Consider the following 17,214-nt stretch of genomic DNA (forward strand, 5'->3'; position numbering starts at 1 on the left):
TTCGTTACTTCGAGATTTTTTCCAAATGTGCTGGAAGACCCCCAACGGCAGACAAATTTGGAGTTGGTTCTCGAAGCTGTGTTCCGGCGGAGCATCAGTAGGAGAAGATGAACCACCGGCTGGTGACCTCTTAACTCGAACTTCATGGTGACGGCCCGGTTCTTTGATAGGGTCAGGCCAGCGGAAAACCCCAACACCATCAGTTTTGCTGGTGTTGCCGCAAAACATCGCAGCACAACGCCACCCGACAACCCTTTTCTTCTTCTTCTCCATAATCTTCAGGTCTTATCGTGTATGTATTATGTAAGGACAGGATGGAATGTCAATGGTCAATGGTAGTTGTAAATAAACGAATGAGATTTTTTTTTTTCGCGGGAATGTGAACCACCGCGACCGCGAAAATGTTCATGTTGTGACGTCATCAACGAAAACGTCGTCGGCGTAGCGCGATTTCAACGGCATCGAAGCGAGCCGTCCGGGCAGAATTAAAACCATCAATTTCTAGAAAATGTGCATTTCGATTCGAAAACCTTACCGATTAATGAGAAAGTGACGTAGTCATTTGTCAAAAACAGCTAAAACATTATATGGTGAAATTTGACACGAGTTACCCTTTAACTTTATCCATCTGTGATATCCATCTGTGATATAAAGCGAATTTCTATAAAAATTGGATCTACTGAATCCTAATCATTTAATGCATAAATTATGCAGTGTTTACAATTCTCTCTGAGATCATTACAAATAGCATTATATTTCTGAGTTAGAAGCCATGTTGATATTCCTAAATGTCTGCCTGAAAAGGCCAGCTCCGTTAATTTTGTGCATTTATTTTCAGATTCCCAGAGGTTAGCACAATCATCTACAGTGAATAATGTTTGTCAATCTTGACTTCTAAATTATTGTATTGCATTTTCTAGGAATTCATTGTATCCTGTTGAATGCACGGTCTGGCTTGATAAGTTTTATTCATATCAATAGTAGGACAGAAAATAACAATGTTGTCAAATTTTTGAAAGCGTTTTCTTTCTGGTACAAAAGAAGTAATGAAATTACTTCTCTTCCCATTCATCAAAGTTTTACTCGAATCCACGATATTACAACAAATTCTGTATTCAGGATGAGGTAAAAATGAGCATGGTTTTTCTCATTTGATGTCATTCAAAATAAAGATGTTAAAAATACACCTAATAAGTCACATAGTTCTTTATGAAGATATGCTACAAAGGGAGCTTCTAGATTAATGTGAATTTTTTTTCATCTGGTAAATAAGAGATTTTAATTTTATCGGCATAATTCTTTTCACTGGCAACATGTTGTATCACCTTATTGTAGGTGTCCGGAGTATAAAATCCATCAGGTATGGTGACTTAATCATGATTAACATAATTCCTTGACGTTTCATCAACAACTGCAAATCTCAAATAGTTATTGTTAAGCTATCTTATGAAATATTAAAATAAGTAAGCCAAATAAACCTCGTAGATGGTTTAAATAAATTCAAAACATGGCTTCTTAGTTTCGGCTCCAAAGCACTGATAGTCTGTCAAGCATTTTAGGTACAGTTCTTTCAACACTTTTAAAAGCAGCTTCAAGTGTGGTTGAATTTGTCACGGGATATTTAATTTTTACGGCTGCTGTCGCTGTTTTAGTTGTGATTCAGATTCATGTAAATAACAAGGATGTAAGACTTCATATTACAACACATTGTTAACTGCCTGTTAGTATTCTAAAATATAAAACAATGAGAGTTGTCAAGGCTATTATTCCTACCACCAGGTGTTACAGGTATATCTGGTTTATTTGGTTTATTTGATTTATTTGGTTTCTTCGGTTTATTTGCTTTAGATACGCTTGCAATACCATATTATGATTTGAATTTTATGTGTATGCCTCTCTCTGTTCTTAGCAAAATTCTCCTTGACAATGTCAAACGTTTTTTTAACAGAAGTAGTTTCACTATTTAATTCAGGATCATCAGTACCATTAAATATGGATGTACTTAATTGTTCAGTAGCATCAGGTGCATCTTGAGTCCCATTGTATTCAGCTGCTTTATTCCATCCATATTTAATAGCATCAAACATTTTTGTAAATATATTATTTTCGCTATTTAATTCATTACCGGGCTGGAGAACATAGTTTCTGTTCAATATGAATACATTTAAAATTCAATATCATCAGCTGTATCTTGAACCACATTTGATTCAGCCACTTTATTCAATCTCTCACTAAAGGAATTTGACATCGAAATTCCTCCACATATTTTAGGCGTTTCATCTAATCTTTGTTCTACAGATGGTGGTTCAAAATAGTTTAAGAATTTAACTGCTAGAGTCCTTCCTTCACCCCTTTTTAAAATATCAGATGATTTAAAATCGCCCATGATACTTCCTCCTCCACTTTTAACTTTCTTTTTATAGGGTAATTGAAGTTCCTTATCATCTGCCGTATAATAAAATGCGTCATCTTTATATGTAATATGAGCTTTTAAATCACCTCTATTTAATGCATTCAAACGTCAATATTTGGCCGTTAATTTCGGTTCAATGAGCTGCATTTTTCGCTCTGGTGAACTTAATTGTTCAACATGTGGAAATTTACTTGTTGGACCATTATTATAAACTTCAACTTCAGTTCCATTTTTGCTTTTGCATCTTGAAAATCATCATCGTCACTAAAGACAGGATTTTGAAAATCATCACCTTCACTAAATACATGATCTCAAAATCCCATATCATCTATAACTGCCATTGTTTTATTTCATACACTTAAAAATAAAAAAAATAAAATAATAAAACATGTCTCAATTAGGAAAATATTTAGATGTAGACCGCCTAACGCATATTGCAGATGGACTTGATGACAAGCGAAATTATGAGGTTATCACTCTTAATCCAAACACGGTAAAACCTGGGAACACCTTTATGTAAAAATATCCCAACTTGAAAAAAATTGTTTGAATGTCCCTCATTAAAAAAAAAAGACATTTGAAGTTATGGCGACTCAAGATGCAGCGGAGTTTGTGGATAATATAGGGAGAAATCTAGTTGATCAAATCCCAACTTAATTAATTAGGAGTAATGACTATTACTGAATTTTATAAAGCTTAAATTTTTAATACCTTCATAGACTTTTGGCCAAGCAAAAATGAGCGGAAAAACAGACTTTGACGGGTATTGACAAAGATGTACAGAAAAAAGCAGCCATTGTAAAAGCATAAGGCAAACGCTATTGCATTGATTTGGAATTCGAACTTTTTGATTCAAAACTCTCATAGTACCTATGGGCCATTGCAGAGCTTCTGGAATACCAAATCAGATTCATCGTCGAGCTGGTACAGATGCTAAGAAGGATTACGCCATAAAATGTATTAAACTTGAATACGACACAATATATTCTGAAGAATTGACTGACAAAATTTTACAACACTATATTGCAGGTAAATACGAGTTTGATAATATTCACCTGCTCCGTACTGAATCATTTGGCAAGAGCAAGCACATGAATATTAATGTTAATGTCAACCGTAATCAGCCAAGGGAATTCGAAAATCGAAAAATAAATGAGTTGGGGATACTTTTTTTTGGGAGATACCCTGTAGTACTGAATGAAAATGAACATTCACCGACGCCAAACAATCATTTTCAGAACAAATATGATTTAAGTGCACTGATGGTAGTTTACAGATAAATTGACAAATACAGAAAGTTATCTACTCGCTGGCCAATGTCGTTTTCATCTTCGTGAGGGGAGAAATTTCATGTTTGTTAATTAAATTAATCATCTGCTTCAAAAGACTAGCTGCCCGGCAGGTGTGGAAATGAACAAGTTATTGTTTGTTTGTTTTTGGAGCAGAACGAATTTTGTAAAAAAAACATGAACAATTTTCAATAAAAGAGATTATCATTTTCATTTTCTATTAGGATCAATCCAACAATAAAACAAATGTTAACTTGGGGTCAAATAATTTTATACCAACATTGACCTTTTTCGTCTAGTCTTCTGTCGATGTTTTTCTTCCCCATTAAAATTTTTTTTCCCTATCCGTTGCCGCTGCAACTTGCTCCAGACGCTGATGGTTGATGGTACTTCGGCGCATTCCTTCGTTGAAGTCTTTAGAAGGGTGGGAGGGACGGTAGCATTGCTCGAAATCACGAAATTACCGGAACTAGAATTGTCTTGGATCAACAAAAAAAAAACAGATTCATGGACATATGTTTTGGAAATGAATTTTGTTTACATTTATGTACATACGCGTAACCATTAGACTTAAACCTGTCGTGTGAGTTACTAAGTTGACTCTAAAAAGTTTCATACGCCTTGCCTAACCCTAATCGTAGTTTAAAAAAATTGGATGTCCTACTGCCTATTATATCTAGCACTGAACTAGCACCTGTACGAGTTGGGACATGTCATGCAGAGTTTCTCAACAAGGTGCACTGTTCAATATATTGGTATAAAGAATGAGACATTATCGTCATGATGGCGGCGTTGGCGTTCACTGGATTGGAGTGTGTGTGTCGGCCAGTTGATCAGCTGTTGCACTGTTTTGTGAGTTTTGTGTGTTTTTCCTGTTTTGGACCAAAATCAAGATATTTCGAAAATGAGCAACTAAATTACTTTTTTTTTCTCGCATTTTTCTCGAACATTGGCTATGGTGCTTCACGTGAGAACCGGTATTTTAAGATTTACCAATAAGATTTTTTTCAAATTGCGTTTTTTTGTGATTTGGGAGGCTGGTTTGAAATTTCAGTTTGGGGTAGCCTCAAGTGCGCTCCGAGCAAATCCTGCGCTAATTACTGACTTGTATTCAACAAATAAATGAGATGAGCTCGTGCCGAAAGAGGAGATCACGGCCTTTCCAGTGGTGTACAGCATCAATTGGTCATTCTTTGAAAAGCGTCTTCAAAAACGCATTTTGAAATGGGTGTCATTTGCAATTGAGAGAACATCCTGACGTCACGCATTTTCGGGAAACCTGTTGAGCGTGTCCTTAAGGTGAAATGGCGTAATTTTCATATGATAAGAAATCATTAACTTTGACTTTCCCGCAAAGCTAGAAAGAATGTGAACCGTTTGGTATCAAAAGAAATACGCAATAATGGTGAACAGAGAGCCGTTTTAAACAACAGTGCGCCATTGGTGTCTTTGACGCATTTCCAACAGGCCAGACGTCAAAATCTGCCAAAGTGGGTGTCATTTGCAATTGAGAGAAAACATCCTGACGTCACGCATTTTCGGGAAAACTGTTGAGCGTGACCAAAATGTCAGTTAACAAAAAAGGCCAGGGGATGAGTTCAACCGTCATAAGCCAGGACAGGACTGTGCAAGGAGTGTGGTCCTGTATTTTTAGAACTAGTCTATGCTTACATCATGATTTTACCAAAGCAGTCAATAGCACCGGCATGCTTGCACCCGGGTGGAAGCTCAATTCTTATGGACTTTGTCATGGAATGGATACCGCCCTCGATCCTCATCTTGACCCTCAAGCTTTGGATACACTCCAGGATACGGAAGGAGTAGTCTCCCTCTGATGGTTCAGAAGGTAGATGCCAAGTCACATCAACAAACTCCTGTACATGGAAATGACAGAATTCTGTCATTTCATACCAAGTACTGTACATTTCACTGACGCTTCCACCCAAGTGAGTGTACTTGCGGGTGTTGTTGACTGTTATGTTGCGATCCGTCAATTGCCCAAGGCCAGAGGGCCACGATAATTGGTCTAATGTTATGTATGGATTGGCATCAAACCTTGCGTATGGCGATTTGCCTATGGCGAGTTAGCGTAAAATTTTTTTGCAAGTTTTCAAAACCCCTTGAAATGTATTAGGTACCAGTCTCCTGTCGGATCTCTATACTCAATCGACAATCCTCGGGTTTTCCGTGATTCTTTAGAAAACACACACATCTATTTTTTTGGCTTTTGGAACATGCGTTTGTTGTGATGGACTTGTAAATCTTTACAGCAATCTTTTTGCCACTTTCGGGTGGCATTTTGATAGAATATCAAGAGAAAACGCTGAGGGGATGATTTTTGAAGAGCGTGAAAGAAAAGAGCTTCACTAGAAACCTTAGGTCTGGGCCCGGTTTCTCAAAGAATCTTAAGTAGGCCTATTTGTCTTAAGTCATAATATTTTGACTAAGCCAAGTCAAAAACTTAAGTACGAATCTCAAAGCATCTTAAGACGAACTTAGCTAAGTTTTCCCAAAATGACTTAAGTCAGGTGAAACGTGCTGAGCCGGCCGTTTCAGCCAGCCTCCGATAGTTCCACTAAGACTTCGGGAGTTTCCGTGAGATTACGAATATTCCCGAGTACGTTTCCAAGGAACTCTTCAGCTGGTCGGCAATGAAGGAGGTCGGATTGTGAATGCCACATCGCGACCACGTGGGAAATGGGCATGGCGGGAGAGGCACATTGATCTTCGTTTCTGATGCTCGGCGGTGCGGATGATAATGACCCATAATGATGAAATTTTCCAAGGAATTACTAGTATTTTGTAACTATGGTGCTCTCATTATTGAAACTTACCATCGAATGTACATGTATATAGCCGATAAGACAATAAATGCGCCACACCCACACCCCCTCTTACAATCAAGCGCTATTAGTATTTACTCCTTTGCTGTCCAAATCCCCTGGGCCCAAGCGGCCCAAGTATATCAATTACGTTCCGAAAGGAGCCCATCACATTTTAAGGACGAAGATGAAGATTAAGGATGTACGGAAATACGGGCGGCGACTACCGACGGTTAGAACGGATAGGCCAAGCAACATTACGCCCGAGAAAAATGGAGGTAAACATGGAAGTGCATGAAGTCAAGCGGGTTAGAGCAACAAATTGGTCATCCCAGGAGGAGGCCATGCTAATGGAGGCTGTTCGCCTACGTGAGAGGCACTGCATTGGACGTTTCAGTGGGATAGGGGACATTGGGACGGGCTGCGTGTCAAAGGCTTCCAAGAGGGCCGCCTGGGAGGCCGTTGCCGAGGATGTGAGGTGTGCTCTTCAAGTTCAATCGTTCCCTGTTGTCTGCTTTAGTCTTCTCGTCGACACACGGCTGGTTGACCAATAAATCAATAAGTTATTCATGCCTGGCATAGTACAAATATTACAACTTGACTGGGGGTGATGTTCCCCGGGCAAACTTTGTGCTAAAAATTTGTGCCCGTGGTGCACGGACTCAATGTTGTTGTGTCGTCTGCTTCACCATGCGTGCATGCGATGCGATGCATGGTAGACACTCACAATCCGACTGAAAAACTTCCTTAAATGCACTCGCCTTACCCCGAAATTTGTGTGTCCCCAAGTTCAAATTTCGCCACGCCTTAAACAGACACGATACTGCCTATTTTTGCTGTGAAATCGAACAGAATCGCACATCATTTCCGAAAGAAAACAAACATTAATTTTGAGATCGTTTGGAGGTGTGGTTGGGAGGTGTGACGATTTCAGCCAATAGAAGGAAATCAGGTCACCATTAGCATGTATTATGTAGATAAGCGTAGCTGCTGTGTGACTCAGCGTTTGGGGAATCCCCCTATGTGTTTACCTACTAATTGGTCACAGCCGTAGAAAAGATTTCAGATATGAAATAAGAACAATAAAAACATGAGTTTTGATAACAATCAATCAATATAATGATAAAATAATATTTCTCTCACTGTAAAGTGTAAATATTAATACAGTTAAAGATTTATGACAAGTGCATCAATGCTTTAGACTAGAGTTGACAAGATCAATGACAATGCCATCATCATATCTGTTTATCAACATTTTAGAAATGGGGACTATTTAGGCAGGAGCAAAGTGCCAAAAAGTTTAAATTGGTCATCTTGATCTTAAGTACAGTACCTCTCTATTATTCAGGGCACCCTTAGGACTGGCAAGTGCTGTCCTTACTTGAGAGGTGCCTGATTAAAAAGGTCAAATGTAATGGAAACAACCACTTTGTGAACAAAATGAAACGGCCAGGGGCCATTGTGCTCACCGTATACATCTTTTAGTAGGCAGGATCATGCTTAGTTTAGAGGTGAATATGGTGAACACAATCAGGCATGAAGACTTTTTTTAGATGTGTATTGATGTCAAGTAATAAGACAGGGCAGTATATATAAGTTTATGATCCAACCAATAATTGTCTATGACATCAACAAGATCAATATCGTGTGATTGCTAAGAGTCCCTGCAATAAAAAATTCATCGAAAAAAAGTCATTAATAAGCGAGATATTGCATGTCCTACTTTTTCAGTTTTGACACCCTGGTGGCCAAATCAAGAATCAGATCAGGCCAAAATTCGGTGTCAGAGATTATCTGATGTAGGGGGTTACATGTACCAACTTTCAAGTTCATAGCTTCAGCAGTTAAGAAACGTGCCATAGTTACACTCTAATGGCCAATTTACGCCATTTGACCTCTGTGACCTAGAAAAGGAGGTCAAATCCAAAAATCGTAGGACATGTGGTGTATCCTTGCTAGAAGTCCCTGCCATAAAAATTTTATCGAAAACAATTCACTCAAATAAGCAAGATATTGCACTTCTTCCTTTTTCCATTATGGCCCCCTGGTGGCCGAATAAAGAATCAGATCAGGCCAAAATTCAGCATCAAAGGTTATCTGATGTAGGGGGTTATATGCACCAAGTTTCAAGTTCATAGCTTTACTGGTTAAGAAACGTGCCATAGTTTACACTCTAACGGCCAATTTACGCCATATGACCTCTGTGACCTTGAAAAGTAGGTCAAATTGAAAACCCGTAAGACATGTGATGTATTCTTCCTAAGAGTACCTACCATAAAAATTTTATCGAAAACAAGTCACTTATAAGCGAGATATCACACTTTTCAGATATCCACTTTTGGCCCCCTGGTGGCAAAGTTGAGAATCAGATCAAACTGAAATTCAGCACCAGAGGCTATGTGATATAGGGGGTTATATGTACCAAGTTTCAAGTTCATAGCTTTAGTGGTTAAGAAACGTGCCATAGTTTACACTCTAACGGCCAATTTACGCCATATGACCTCTGTGACCTTGAAAAGTAGGTCAAATTGAAAACCCGTAAGATATGTGATGTATTCTTCCTAAGAGTACCTACCATAAAAATGTTATCGAAAACAAGTCACTTATAAGCGAGATATCACACTTTTTAGATATCCACTTTTGGCCCCCTGGTGGCAAAGTGGAGAATCAGATCAAACCAAAATTCAGCACCAGAGGCTATGTGATATAGGGGGTTATATGTACCAAGTTTCAAGTTCATAGCTTTAGTGGTTAAGAAACGTGCCATAGTTTACACTCTAATGGCCAATTTACGCCATATGACCTCTGTGACCTTGAAAACAAGGTCAAATTAAAAACCCGTATAATATAAAATGTATATTTGCTATGAGTACCTACAACAAAAGTTTTATCGAAAACAAGTCACTAATAAGCGAGATATCACACTTTTTAGATATCGACATTTGGCCCCCTGGTGGCCAAACAGAGAATCAGATCGGACCGAAAATCAGTGTCAGAGGTCAGCTGACCTAGGGCATTCTTTGTACAAAGTTTCAAGTTCATAGCCCTAGCAGTTAAGAAACGTGCCACTGTTAGGATACGACGACGACGACGACGACGACGACGACGACGACGACGACGACGACGACGACGACGGACACAGCGCTATCGTATAGACTCCCCTTACGGTGAGCCAACTAGTGTCCTTGATGGAGAGGTTATCCTCAATAGAGAGGTGTCCACTAAGGGAGGTGTCCACTGTAGTTCAAACTGGGTCATGTTTAATATATATGAATATATTCGGCGTACAAGCATGATCGAAGATTTCGATGTACTTCGAGATGTGAGAGACCCGACTTATTTAAACTTCATCTTGCCCACCTTGCTGTCTACAGAGTCCCTTTAAAATGAAAATATGAACACAAGAAGAACAGTCCAGTGGCTGATACAAGATGATTTCAAAGTGATATAGGAACTGAAGTTTTGCTAAGTAGGCCTACTACGGTTATAATCATCAAATAAGGCATCATGGCCCAGGTATTGCAATTTAGTACTGCAATATTGATATTTTTAAAATGTCAATGGCAATGCACTTTTTGTTGTGTGATGTTACTTTTAGCATCATTCTTACATCTTAGTTAAAATTTGAACTTGAACTGTTTCGAAATATCATTTTACGTACAGCGCTGCAGGAGTAGTGGTGCGCACAAGTGCAGAATGTGAAAAAAAGTACAAGAATATAAAGCATGGAGGTAAGTCATTTTACCATTCTCACAAAAAATGATTATGTATCAGAAGTCAAGAGTTCAGTTCACGCAGCTGTAGGGTTAAGACTTCAGTAGAAAGCACCAACATTTTGCAAAAAGTCAGATAAGGCCCTGTTCCAATACCAGTAAAGAGAAAGGTAAAAGTGAAGGCCTACTAACCATGCTAACTATCAATACCACATGAAAACATTTTGGCAATAATAGAATCCTTATCAAGGCCTGCATGTAGGCATACCCTTACGAAAATACTTGCATTTATGTAATTGGTCATTTAGTTTATCTATTAGTTTGCAAAATATCTTAGGAATGTAGGAGGTTGATATGATTAAAATGATCAGGACTGTATTGCATTTAATAGCTGAAATAAATAAGAACACTTGCATGCTTGCACAATCAGAAATGAAAGAAGGTGTCACGCAAATGAACCCTTCCAGTTACAGTATCGTCATCAATGGGATCAAGGTTATATTGATTCTCCAAAAGTGGCTCCATCACATCCTGCCGCTTCAGTGCAATGTTGTTGAGGATTACACAGCAGACTATCACTTTACAGGCCTGTTCTGGGACCAGCCGAATTTCATTGTGCAAGCAATGGAACCGCCTCTTTAAAATGCCAAAGGCCTGCTCAACTCGTGTCCTGGTTCGTGCTTGGGCGGCATTATATCTGGCTTCTTCAGGTGTTGGATTCCGATAAGGTGTCATCAGGTACGGTTCAAGTGCATAACCTTTGTCTCCCAAAAGGAATCCATCATGTGGAGCTGAAATTGTAAATACAATATTGTAAATGTAATAATTTTTTTCAAAATGAATGAATTTTATACTAATTTATTGAATATGAGAATATCAATGTTTTTTTGTCATTTTATACATAACATGGGGTTTCTCGTTTATATATTATATATTTTTCAAATAAGCATGATACTGTTGATCCAGTAGTATGCCTATGTGATAATTTCTTTTCTACTACATGTATGTTAGTTATAAATGTTGATAAAGTTCCAATTAAATTATTTATCTATCTATTAAATTACTTGTTTTTAGTGGGTATCACACATGTCTGAATTACCTTGGTTAGCAAGTTCACGGCCAATGGACGACACCTTGAATATTCGACTGTCGTGAACACTTCCCGGCCATTTGGCTACAAGGTTTGTGGCAATGCGATCAGCATCACATATCATCTGCAATACCAAAAAGTGGAAATTGAAATATTATTTCTGGGTTTCTGCCGGGGGGGGGGGGGCAACTGCCAAGATTGTCCGAAAAACAGCCAAAATTTGCTCTTTCGACCAGGAATTTGGGCTTTGGTTCCCCCTCTTGAATTTTTTTCTGGCAGAAACACTGTACTTTCAAAATTCTTCATACTTAGCAATGATTTTAATTCATACTATGCCAGGAATCAGGATATTCATATTTCAGATGGACATGCAATCTCTTAAACTAGATCAGGCCTCCAATGAGCCAGGCTTTGAAAGTGAACCTGATCTCGTTCCAAGATGACTAAATGAAAAAGCCAGCCAGCCGGTCATCTGGTAATAAATGCAATGCATGTTTATTGTACTTTGGTGTAGGCCTACAGACATTATGTGCACATTTCGTTACTAGGCAGGGCTACCAACTGACTTTTGAAAGTGTTCTATTCACACATGCTTACCTGAACATTGATGCTGTGAATGGATTTGCGACAGACATAAACATCCTCAAATTGAGATGGGGCTTGAATCTTTATCTGTGTGCAGTCCAAAGCACCGATTACGTTAGGGAAACCTAAAATCAAAGTGGAAGAACCATTAGGCAACACACAAACTGACCTGTATTAACTAACTATATCATTCCCCGACTGCGCCCCGCCCTGGTCGACATCCACCTCACTCAGTGTGTTGAGGGCATTTTTATGGATGCAGTATGAGTATGCAATGCATGGAGGGACGATATTGGTACAAGAAAAGTATAGAACATACTGCATACTCATGATCGAGTATAGGCCAGACCTGACTGACCAACAATCCATACAGCAGTGTAGGCTGTACATGCCATGGATGATGGTCATTGGTGGACACACAAGCACACAACAACAACATGCAACACTACGTACAGTCACAGTCGACAACAGTCTGCACTCGATTAACTCAACTGCACAGTCACAGTGGCGCGGATGCGAGTATTCATTAGAATAGATGGCTGCATAGATACCTTCACATGATTATAAAGTTTCCAGCAATCTAACAGCCGGTTTTCAATAAACAAACAACAGCATTGAACCACGCAGTTTCGCTTCCATGATGACACACGACACGTCATGCATGTGTGTGATGAAAAAAAACAGCTGATGAAGTTTGACCTGTCCTTGACCTGTTAAAATATTCACGGTTACCAACAGCGATTTCTTCATTCACCGTTTGCTGATTGGAGAGGTTTGACCTGCTTAATATGCATGTTCACCTATCGATTTTTGTCATTCATTTTGCTGATTGGAGCACTATAAATAGTAGTGGGCGAGGAGCACATGAGATGGGAACTGATACATACCTGCAACTGCGAAGAAGCGCTTCTTAATAGTTTCTGTGGCTTCGTCGCCCCTCGGAAATTTTATGATTTCGCTCATATATTTGATTATTTCATTCATGGTGGCCTTCACGATACGGCACACGGAACTTTTTGACAGTCCATCTCCATCCCCGACCATTATTTGGAAGGACCCGCAAGCAAGGAAACGGAGACACACGCAAATTTGTAGTATGACAGGCAGTGCATGGCCACGGTCGGTCGGACGCGTCAACTTTGGGCCGAATACCTCAACGAAGACCATTATTGTGTCGGGCAGGAAACGATATCTGTCTTTCACCCCCTTGGCGGAGTACTTCTCCAAGGGGTTTTGATGGTCTACGAGTCGTCTTTCTGGGCCTCGGGCCATCAAATATCGAAGGACAGGCCGGTTGTGCCGGCGAATTTCCGCCATTTTGTGTCCTTTATTCCGACTTAAGTACGGTAGCTACCGTGCTTAAGTTTTTGGGGTACTTAAGTCGGCTAGGCGAGTTAAGATTCTTTGTGAATCAACTTAAGACAAAACTTAAGAAATTCTCATACTTAAGTCACCAAAACAGACTTAAGATTCTTTGAGAAACCGGGCCCTACAGGACTTTGTTTTATAGATGGCAATAAAATCGCCAACCAGAAAAGTGTAGTTCAAAGTGGACATTTTAATTTTTACATGGTTCCATCTGGGTGTTTTTGGGAGGAACTTAATATAACTGAAAACCGAGGGTGGGTTTTTATTGGGAAGGGGTTGTTATGCGTCAAAATGCAATTGTCGCGCAGTTTTAGTGGGTATTCTGTACGGGAGACTGATACCTGGCACTTCGCGGGGTTTTAAAAACTCGCCAAAAACACACCCCAACTCGCCATTTTCCAATTGCCATCCGCGAGGTTTTATGCCAACCCGTTATTCATAGAAAAAAAGGTTTTGGCCATGCCTTGACCTGTTTAAAAAGTTGTTTCTGGACAAAGAAAATCATTCAGAGTACTCTGTGGATGGGAGAGCAGAGCAGAGGAGGAGCCAGCTGCAGTACGGTATTGAAGATTGAACAGGCATTTAACATGTTTGATAAGACAAATCCCAAAATTTAGCAATGTAAAGATACACAACATTTTGTTTTCTATTTCCGGACACCAAAAAACTACATACAAAATGATCAAATAAATAATAAATAACATCTGCGTACATGTTTCGATCGTTTATCTTGTTCACAGGTAAAAAGACAATTGAAAAACTTTATCTATCAACTGGTTCATATTTCTTGGAAAAAGGGTAGTTATTTTCGGATTTTCGTTTTTTTAAAAATGTATCTGATTTTTATTCCTTCCATCCCGGCCAATAACCTGACATTCAGCGACAGAACATAGCGAGAAATCGAAGAACTAAAAACATTTTATATCGTGGCCCTTTAAGGCATACCAGTCGCATGAAGTCTCATATCGCTAGAAGCTGTTATTAGCCGCAGCACCCCCAGTATCCGATAAGTCGGTGATAACAATCTGTATTTCCTCCATCTCTGATTTCAAGGCATTGTTCCCTTGTTCCAAATCGTATGACTCGTCATCAGACTTATGGATGTCTTCTGATGGATGTTCAGCTATTGCCCGAATTGATGATTCATTGTGTTTAAATCCGTTCGCGAGAAAATTGTCACATTTCAGTTTTTCTCTCTCCTCGGGAGTTTTCGATTTAAAGCTTGGTAGCATTCTGGTAAGGTGATGTAGGTGGTTGTATTGCCTGCGTTCTGATTGGGTCGGGCGTTTGGCTGTTGATCGCATGGCTCTTCCGTTGTTGAACAATGTGCTTGTATGCACCTGGCGTAATGACCTTGACCTAACTTGGTCGGATCGAAATAATATACCGTCAATCTCGTACCCAGGGTGTATCCGCCGCCGTTGGCGCACAAAACAGCGGAATTTATTGATAACCTCGACCCTAAAGGCCTCGTTGAACCAACAATAAATAAACGGGTTGACGCTCACACTTGACATAGCAATCCAGTAACACGTGAAGACAGCCTTTCCAGAATGCATGATATTATGGCTTGATGAAGGCGGAAATTGTATGACTAGGTAGTAAATATTCAACGGTAGCCAAGAAATGGCGAAAACTAATACAACAGCGATGAGCATCTTGATGGTTTTCTTTTTTGATCGCATATGTGACAGCTGTTGCTCTTCTGTCACGTCGCCAAGCTGTACCCGAACCCATAAGCGCTGGGCAATCCGACCGTAAGCCACCGTTATGACGCTGAGCGGGATACAATATTGCGTGATGGCTGTCACGAGATAAATATACCTCTCTATATCCTTTGAAGGAAAGATTTTTGTACATCGAAGCGATTGTTTGAAATATAAGTTCATCGTCTCCAGACCGTACCACATGCCAAACGGCACCGATAAGAGCGACGCTGTTAGCCAAATTGCCCCAATGATGATGAATGCCAGCCGCGTACTTATTCTCGGACTAAGGGGGTACATAATGACCTGTTGCCGATCTAAGGCAATGCTAGTCAGTGTAAATGTAAAGGCGTATACAGAAACAGTTTGAACAAAGTTAATGACGTGGCACATCTCGTCCCCAAACGGCCAATCGTCTAGAATGTACCTCCCAATATTGAAAGGAATATTCAAAAATGTAATAAGTAAATCTGCGACTGCTAAGTTTGTGACGAACACGTTAGTCACGGTATGCATCCTCCGGTTCCGCACGATTACATAAACAACCATCATATTACCAAATATCGACACTAAAACAATAGCACTAAATACTATAGCTAAAGCAACATTGGTCCAAACGTTTTTCTGCTGCATTCGTCTGAAGAAGTCTTCTAGTAGTTGCGTTGGTCGGTCTGAGTTATTGCCGTCAAATTCTGACGAGTTCATGTTGATCCAAGCTGAAATATTCCGTATCTTCCCAATGCCGCCCGTGATGACGCTGGTGTAAGTCAGCATGTCCTCTGTAGCGTTGAACATCTTTTGCGTCACTTTGGTGATTTGTTTTCAATTTCTTTTGTTAATGAGTGGCATTAATTCTGAAAAGAGCAGGTAAAGAACTGTTACAAATTGCAGGTGTCATGATTGTATAATTAATGATACACTGTTCAATAAATATGGCGCGGGCCATGTGATGAATAGAGGCTGCCATTGCAATTTCTAACTTTGGGGGCAATCTCTTGTGTTGATGAGTGGCATTAATTCTGAAAAGAGGAGGCAAAGAACTATTACCAATGACAGGTATCATGATTGTATAATTAATGATACACGGTTCAATAAATATGGCGCGGGCTATGTGATAAATAAAGGCTACCATTGCAATTTCTAATATGTCATTGAGTCCCAGTTGAGTTTACCCTATCTCCACCTAGAGCTATGCCTCTTCCGCATTTTTTAGCTCAACTGATGAAAGTCAGCGGAGCTGGTAAAATAAGCCTTCAGAATGGGGTTTGTCCTTCCATTTGTCGACATGGTGCAATTTTTTTAGCCGGAAGACCAATTTGATGTCTAATTGAGGATAATGTTTTTTTTCTGATTAGAAACCGAAAATCAGCGCGATTTGATCTACATCCAGCGTGCAGTATGACTTTGTTGAATGAAACACCCAGGGGCCATTGTGCTCACCGCATAGATATATGGTGGTTTGGAATTCATTCTGGTTAAGAAACATGCTACATGTATAATATATAGGTCAAACCAAAGTCGGTATGACAGGTGTTGTATCACTGCTTGGAGTACCTACCAGAAAAAATATCATCGAAAAAACAAGTAACTAATAAGATTAATAGTTTTGGCCTCCTGGTGGCAAAGTCGAGAATCAGATCAGATCGAAATTCGTTGTCCGAGGTTACATGATGTAGGGAGGCATGTGTACCACATTTCAAGTTCATAGCTTTATCGGTTAAGAAACGCGCCATAGTTACACTCCAACGACTAATTTATGCCATTTGACCTCTCTGACCTTGAAAAGTAGATCAAATCAAAAACCCATATGATATGTGATGTATCCTTGCTAGGAGAACCTACCATAAATTTTTATCGAAAAGGAGTCGCTGATAAGAGAGATGTCACACTTTTTAGGTTTCCACTTCTGGCCCCCTGATGGCCAAGTCAAGAATCAGATCGGACCAAAATTTAGTGTCAGAGGTTAAATGACATAGGGAGTCATGTGTACCAAATTTCAAGTTCATCGATTTAGCGGTCAAGAAATGTGCCATAGTTACACTCAAACGGCCAATTCATACCATTATTTTGACCTCGGTGACCTTGAAAATTAAGTCAAATGAAAAAACCGTAGGATGTGTGATGTATCCTTGCTCGGAGTACCGCTTCTGCCCCCCCCCCTCCGTGGCCAAGTGAAGAATCAGATCGGGCCGAAATTAATTGTCAGAGGAGACCTGACCTGGCAGGTC

The 17,214-nt window shown here is 39.6% G+C and overlaps 1 protein-coding gene and 1 long non-coding RNA gene across 3 annotated transcripts; both read right to left on the reverse strand.

The window, feature by feature from the left end:
• Nucleotides 1-9,410: 9,410 nt before the first annotated feature.
• LOC135489435 (uncharacterized) lies at nucleotides 9,411-12,564 on the reverse strand. 2 transcript variants are annotated; one of them, XR_010447157.1, is made up of 4 exons: nucleotides 12,464-12,564; nucleotides 11,925-12,037; nucleotides 11,337-11,451; nucleotides 9,411-11,028 (listed from the first exon to the last, which is right to left on the reverse strand). It is a non-coding gene; the product is annotated as an uncharacterized LOC135489435 (long non-coding RNA). The 2 variants fall into 2 exon arrangements; XR_010447158.1 differs by lacking the exon at nucleotides 12,464-12,564 and adding an exon at nucleotides 12,232-12,271.
• A 1,684-nt stretch (nucleotides 12,565-14,248) lies between these two features.
• LOC135489962 (G-protein coupled receptor 83-like) lies at nucleotides 14,249-15,806 on the reverse strand. Its single transcript, XM_064775599.1, has one exon. It carries the CDS (start codon nucleotides 15,779-15,781, stop codon nucleotides 14,249-14,251), a length of 1,533 nt encoding a protein of 510 aa, XP_064631669.1. The 5' UTR covers nucleotides 15,782-15,806.
• Nucleotides 15,807-17,214: the final 1,408 nt, after the last annotated feature.

The sequence above is a fragment of the Lineus longissimus genome, chromosome 6 (assembly GCF_910592395.1).
Source record: "Lineus longissimus chromosome 6, tnLinLong1.2, whole genome shotgun sequence".
In the NCBI taxonomy this organism is placed as follows: Eukaryota; Metazoa; Nemertea; class Pilidiophora; order Heteronemertea; family Lineidae; genus Lineus; species Lineus longissimus.